The sequence below is a fragment of the Mandrillus leucophaeus genome, unplaced genomic scaffold (assembly GCF_000951045.1).
Source record: "Mandrillus leucophaeus isolate KB7577 unplaced genomic scaffold, Mleu.le_1.0 Scaffold100, whole genome shotgun sequence".
In the NCBI taxonomy this organism is placed as follows: domain Eukaryota; kingdom Metazoa; phylum Chordata; class Mammalia; order Primates; family Cercopithecidae; genus Mandrillus; species Mandrillus leucophaeus.
In genome coordinates, this window is record NW_012098099.1 from 4,584,396 (window position 1) to 4,591,880 (window position 7,485).

General features: G+C 38.6%; 1 protein-coding gene across 2 annotated transcripts in view; it reads left to right on the forward strand.

The window, feature by feature from the left end:
- Window positions 1–4,468, forward strand: part of HERPUD2 (HERPUD family member 2) — a 60,836-nt gene extending 56,368 nt beyond the window's left edge. For both annotated transcript variants that reach the window (XM_011973045.1, XM_011973039.1), the window contains 3 exons: window positions 1,669–1,992; window positions 2,698–2,815; window positions 3,278–4,468. In XM_011973045.1, the coding sequence (XP_011828435.1) occupies window positions 1,669–1,992; window positions 2,698–2,815; window positions 3,278–3,439 (604 nt within the window). In that variant the 3' untranslated portion in view covers window positions 3,440–4,468. The remainder of the gene's footprint in view (window positions 1–1,668; window positions 1,993–2,697; window positions 2,816–3,277) is intronic.
- Window positions 4,469–7,485: the final 3,017 nt, after the last annotated feature.

A 7,485-nucleotide genomic window follows, 5' to 3' on the forward strand; every position in this document is an offset into this window, starting at 1 on the left:
TTTTTGACAGAGTCTCACTCTGTTGCCTAGGCTGGAGTGCAGTAGCATAATCTTGGCTCACTGCAACCTCCGCCTCCCGGGTTCAAGCGAATCTCATGCCTCAGCCTCCCAGGAGCTGATATTACAGATGTATGCCACCACACCTGGGTAACTTTTGTATTTTTAGTAGAGACGGGGGTTTGCCACACTGGCCAGGCTGATCTTGAACTCCTGGCCTCAAGTGATCCATCCGCCCGCCTCGACCACCCAAAGTGCCAGGATTACAGGCCTGAGCCACCATGCCCGGTTTGCCAGGTTACATTTCTTAACACATAATTAAGTCAGTCATTCCCGCAGCCACCCAGATATCCTCTGATTCTCTTGCCCACTGTGAAGTCTACATCCTCAGACTTTTTCCCATAAAGCTAAGCTGCTTTATGAACCTTGTATCCTAAGGCTCTCTTTCATAAGCCCTTGGCTCCAGGCAGGATATTCGTACCTTACATGTTGCCATGGTAATGGTTATCATTTGAGTGACTGCTTTGTGCTCAGTACTTTGCTGGATGCTGTACCCCACCTTGTCTCGTTTGTGAACCTTACGAGAACTATGTGAGATAAGAGGAGCTTATTATGCTTGCTGCTAAATCATATACTCTTATGCGCATCATTTAACTTCAGAGCCTTAGTTTCTCCTCTTTAAAATAAAGTAACTCACCTGTGTATCAGAATATTCATGAAGTAGGAAGTGTTTTCTAAACTAAAAAGCCCTATACAGATACAAGATATTAGCATACTGGCTTAAATAGGATTTTGTAGCCTGGGAACCATTTATTTAACTTTCCTGTGCTCCCTTGATTGTTAACTTCTTATTGTAGAAAAATTTAAAAACATAACAAGGTAGAGTAGTAAAAGGAATCTGTGTGTACCTATCACCCAGCTTTGACATTTATCAATTCATGTTAGTCTTATTTTACAACTTTCTTCCTTCTGTTGGATAATTTAAAGCAAATCCAAGATATATTATCACTTTTCTGGGAAATTTATTCTTTACTGGGAAATTTTAAGCAATCAAATTATAAGCAAACCTCAGAATCACAATTCTTTCTAACTTGACAAGGACCAGTGGTCCCCAGTTGGAGTTCTTCCAAATCAGTTTTGGGGTGAAAGGGTTGTTACCTGAGATGTATTTAGGATTTTAGGATACTAGTACAAATCATTTATCACTGGCAGTAGACACACAATGTAATAATAGCATGTATTTTTAGACAAGCCTTTCAAAACATGGGTCTGAGGGAGAGGTAGGTGGTGAGCTTGGGAGTATTCATCCCATGTAGAATAACAAAAGGGGGCATTCATGAAAAGGTTTGGACATCTCATTAGCTTATAAGGTAATTGATTGAAAGAGAGAGTAGTGGTTAACATGGCTGCTCTCACATCTTTTGTCTTTCCCCTGTCATCTTACACTACCAGGCTAAGAGAGCATCCTTTCCTGTGTGACATCTACCATCAACCTTGGCTCCACTTTTCCATTGGAATTTGTGCTTACCTAAGAAATGTGGTACAGGAGTTGGGATATTCCATATTAGGTTTATGAAAAATACATATAGCTCCCCAAGAAGTTTAAAAAAATATGGTATGGTAAAGTTTTTTTTTTTTTCTTTTTAATATTTATTTTGGTGACTGTTTCAGTCAAGCTGCAGTTTCAGCTCAGGCCACATCAAATGTCAACCCAACCCAGCCTACTACTTCACAGCCTCTAAATTTGGCACATGTTCCTGGAGAAGAACCCCCACCAGCTCCAAACCTAGTGGCCCAAGAAAATCGACCCATGAATGAGAATGTTCAAATGAATGCACAGGGAGGTCCAGTACTAAATGAAGAAGACTTCAATCGAGACTGGCTAGACTGGATGTACACGTTCTCACGAGCTGCGATTCTCCTTAGCATTGTATACTTCTATTCTTCTTTTAGTCGGTTTATCATGGTAATGGGAGCCATGCTGCTGGTTTATTTGTGAGTGATGTTCATTAACTTTTTGTGGTTTAATGTCTGATACTGTTCAGCACAGAATCTGGTGTAGGGTAGTCTGTTGTGAATGTTGAGTGAAGGAATTTGAATGCTGGACTTTAGATATCTGGCATGTTTTTGATGCCAAAAGCAAGGGCAGGTTTTGTTGAGTGAGAATGTTTATCAGAATTATTTAGAAGCAGATTTTTTGTTTACTGTATTTTATAAAAATTGTTCATTCAGTGAGATATACTCTATCCGTTATTTAGAACTTAAGAAGTGTATGATGCACTCCTGCATAAGGTTGTCCTCTTTCATTAGACTTACCAATAGTAAGTCCTATAGGTATAAGCCAGATTTTTTTCATAAGTAGACTGTTTTTCCCCTGCTCCCTTCTCTCCAAGGGGCAAACAGATATCTAAGTTGTATTTCATTTTGAAAAATACCAAAAGAGATTTATGATTCCTGATATGTTTTAATAACTAACATAGAGCCAGTGAAGTCCATGATAGACTTAGAGATTTGAGTTGGTTTTGTTTTGCTGTCATTGCTTTGAGAAGGGTGGTTCCCTGTCCTGAAGTGGGAGGTTTGGTCTTTTTATTTATTGTAGTTCTAATCATTTTTCTCTTATAGGACACTAATAACATTTTATAGTGTTACAAATAAAAACAACTGTGACTTATTTTATTTTCTCTTTATTTTACTGAACAGACACCAAGCTGGATGGTTTCCTTTTAGGCAAGAAGGAGGTCATCAACAGGCTCCCAACAATAATGCTGAAGTTAACAATGATGGGCAAAATGCAAACAACTTGGAACTTGAAGAAATGGTATGTGATTGAAGCTTTTGTATACTTAAGTTATTGAGATTTTCCCAGCTCTGTATGGGACCAGTGTGATGAAAGAAGATTGGATGTTCCATAAGTATTTGTGAAATGATATGTGAAAGAAAGCTAACATATAAATTGTGATGGTTTCATTTGGGAGAGCTTAGAATATAATACCAAATCAGTCATATATTATAACTAAATGGGAAGAAGTAACTTTTTTTTCTTGAAAATAGTCAATAAATAAAATTATACACATGGTAAGAATTTATTGTATTGCATTGGCAGTTGTCCCCTTTAAACTAGAACACTGAGGAATTTACCAATTTTGGCCTTAAAGATTTCTAATGACCACATATGTACCACTTCATATTCCTTTGTTCTACAAAGAATTTAACTGTCTTCTATTATGAGCTAATGCTCGTTCACATCACTCAGGAGTATGTTTCTTGTTTTGCTTGAAAGGAGCGTCTTATGGATGATGGGCTTGAAGATGAGAGTGGAGAAGATGCAGGTGAAGATGCCAGTGCAGTTCAAAGGCCTGGATTAATGGCTTCAGCTTGGTCTTTCATCACCACCTTCTTTACTTCACTAATACCAGAGGGGCCTCCCCAGGTTGCCAATTGACCTGAAAAACTGTGCCAGCTACAAGGAGGGTCTGACTTTAGGAAAGTGGTTTAAATAACAGTGCAATTTCAAAAAAATTTATAACTTTCTTTTGATCATCATGTACAGAGGTGTTTTTTTTTCTTTAGGCTTCTCATGCATATGAATATTTTAAGCACAAATGGACTACTAAATGTCTGAATTTTTTTTTTAAGATCCTAACAGAACATAGCGTAACAATATTGGTCTTCCAGGTGTTATTCATTTCAATTACGTGTAGTATACCAGGACAGACCTATTTTCATGTCTTATTTCTTTAAAGAGCTGCTTCATTGGCCGGGCGCCATGGCTCACGTCTATAATCCCAGCACTTTGGGAGGCCGAGGCGGGTGGATTACTTGAGGTCAGGAGTTCGAGACCAGCCTGGCAAACATGGCGAAACCCCGTCTCTACTAAAAATACAAAAAAATTAGCCGGGTGTTGTGGCACGTGCCTGTAATCCCAGCTACTTGGGAGGCTGAGGCAGGAGGATTGCTTGAACTCAGGAGGCGGAGGTTGCAGTGAGCTGAGATTGGGTCACTGCACTCCAGCCTGGGTGACAGAGTGAGACTCAGTCTCAAAAAAAAAAAAAAAAAAAAAGAGCTGCTTCACATGTAAATGTCTATAGCTAGTAGCCTGGCCCTTTAATGTTTAATTTGAATAAATATATCTATTTTCTGTGAATTATCTTGAAAGTTTTAAACAGAATGACCTCATAGTTTTTAATAAAGAATATTATTTACCTAAAATGTGCTAGTAGCATCTTGCCCAGCCATAAAGCAATAAACTTCTCAATAATCTTAATTTTGACATTTGAATAAATAATGGAAACTTTCTATTTTAAGGGCATGTATCCCATCAATTGGAATCAGTACCTTAACAGAAAAAGGCAGCTCTTCAATGGAATTAACGTGATATAAAATGTTTGATATAGGCAGTACTTTTATAAAAAAAAGATATGCTGGAAATTGCTCAGTGTAATTTTTTAAATAAAAAGTCAATTATGGTAAACAGTTTTAAGGGGTATTTGTTCAAACTCTTCACCCATTACATACAAAAATTATATAAATTTTAGTAGTTGTTTGGAAGGGTTGCTGAAGTCTTAAAAGTCATTTACACCTCTTTCCATCCCAGATGGATATCTCCTAGTTAGATTGTCTGAAACCTCATTAGTTTGTTTAAAAATCCCTGTGAAAGCCAAGTTAATGTATCATGAGAAGGCAGTAAGTTTCTTACGGGATAGCTAAATAAAAGAAATACGGGCAGGAGAAGTTTATCTCACATGAAATGCATTATAAAATTATGAGTGTGGTACTGGCCCAGGAAAAAAAATTATGTATATGATTAGATAACAGAGAAGATTAAGAAAGCATCAATAAATTATTTTCTGATTTGTTTACTTATAATGATAAAAGTGAATTATCAGGGATGACTAGTTAGTTAACCATTTGAAAAGTAAAGTTAGATTTCTATTTATAAATGTCAAGACATCATGATTGAATATGAACAACCAAATCATGAGAATACTAAGAATATATAGGTGAATATATAACATTGGAGTCAGAGGACACTTTTATGGCAGAGTCTTTAAAGATTGCTAAGAATATAATGTTTTGACATAAGTAATTTAAAGGCAAATAATTAGAGCGAAAAAAATAGAAAAGGTAATAAATGAAGTCTTAAATTCAGTCCAGTAAAAAAAAAATTTGTATCCAGTAAAAGAAGAAAAAAAAGCACTCCAATAGGAAATGGGTAATAAAGATGAAAAAAAGTATCTAGTAGTTAAAACTACCAAATTCATAAGGTGATATTCAGTGTTGGTGAAACTGTAGGGGAATTTAAAATAGAATATAGCCATTCCAGCAAGTATCAGATTTTCAAAATGTGCACAGAATCATTCAGTGTCATCCTGTTATTCCTAGAATACAAATCAGACTAATAGTGAACATGGCTTACAAAATCCTGAAAGGTTGTGCCCTCACTTCCTGTCAGTTTGAGCTGCCCCTTAATTCCTGTTTGAGCTAGGCTGCTCTAACTCCAGCACCTTCCAGCCCCGGACTTTTTAAATTGCTATTCTTTTTGCTGCAAACACACAGTTTCTTCCTTCTCTGCCTCACTAGCACTAATGACTCATCAGATCTCAGCATAATTGCCAGTTCTTTGGGAGGCTTTTCCCTGGAAGCACAGTTTATTACTTTGCCGTTAACACTGTTGCAGTTTACATTTATTTCCTTATTTCTCTCACCATATAGAAGGGATGAAGTTGGGGAGAATCTGGTATTTAGTTCAGTCCTGGATGAGTGCCAGCAGAAGTTTGAAAGGATGTCATGCATGTGTGAGATTTAGCTTTCCAGATATTCATTGCATTGTTGGTAATTACAAAAAAATCAGAATTAGCAGATGTTCAGCAGAGTGAGCTATGGCCACATTTGAACACTGTTTGGGTCCATGATTAGGGATGGCTTATTTCAAGACTGATGTAATTATTGCATCCAGAAGAAAGGTCTGGATTTTAACCTGGAAGCTAAATAGATAAACTACCAAAGCTGGCAGAAATGCTCCATGGGTCAGAGCCTAAAGCGGGTACAGGGTGGGGAGAGAATTCTGAGTTAATTATGAGACTGATCAGTTTCATTTCTCTTGGGAGCTGGAGAGAAGAGAATTGGAGCTGTAGAACTCATTGAGGGTGGGCAGCATTGTGGGGACACCCCTCTGGAGGAAATGAGCAAGTCCCTGCCTCCTAGCAGCAGGCTGGGGCCTAAGGAGAAAGATCCTGGTTATAAACTCCTGTGAAGGGATGTTGTCACAGGTTCTAAGAACACGGAATTTGTGAGCCACTGTTATTTTCTCTACATTGTTAATTCCCTTGTGTTAGCCTCACATTCATTAAGTCTTTGTCAAAAACTACAGCCCAATGTCAGCTGTGTTTTGGATGATTCAGGGAGGGACTGTGTCCATTCTGGGGCCAGATGGTACCTAGGTGGCTGGGGTAATCCAAACACTGGTCTTAAGGCCAGATTGTGACTAGTAACAACCTGTTTCTGGAATATAAACACTTCTAGGACTTATTACATTATTATACATTGCCATAAAGACTAGACCTTCTACAGTGAGAGGGTCAGATTATGTTAGGTGGGTAAAAGAAAAGAGTGATCTGTAGGGCTGGAGAATTGGAGACATTCGCATCATATTTTGTTAACATAATTAGATGCCACAGCTCACCAGTATTGTAACTGGTTTCTCTGGCTCTTTCTACCATCACTATTGAAATTAGGCTTTTCAAATTTGTGGGAGGAAAGACCATGTTTGGAGTTTCAAATATACAGTCCCGGTGGCAGTTTTTGCCTCACTGTTTTGTTGTTGTTGTTTGCTTGTTTGTTTTGAGACGGAGTCTCACTCTATCACCCAGGCTGGAGTGCAGTGGCACTATTTCGGCTCACTGCAACCTCTGCCTCCTGGGTTCAAGCAATTCTCTGCCTCACACTCCCAAGTAGCTGGGATTACAGGCACCTGCCAACACGCCCAGCTAATTTTTGTATTTTTGGTACAGATAGGGTGTCACCATTTTGGCCAGGCTGGTCCTGAACTCCTGACCTCATGATCCACCTGCCTTGGCTTCCCAAAGTGCTGGGATTAACAGTTGTGAGCCACTGCGTCCGGCCTTGCCTCACTGTTAAAAGACTATAATGTGATGTGATATACCAGCTTTTTCGAAGTCCGGTGTACGTCAGACCCTAAGGCGTGCAGTATCCGGAATGGTGTTGCTGGATGTGCAAAACTGCCAGGCTCTGGCATGTGGTGTTCTCATCTACCAGATCATTCCTTGGGCTCACTTCTGCGGGTGGTATTGGTAGCACTGCACATTGGAACTGCAACTTGGGAAAGTGATAGAAACCGACTGCATGATAGGTACAAAGTAAGTTTGTTGTATTTTATACACATTAATATTTTGGATGTTTCAATATTTAAACATTTCACAAAGGAAAATCAATGATAATGCTTCTTGAATGTGTTGTGAACAATGCAAG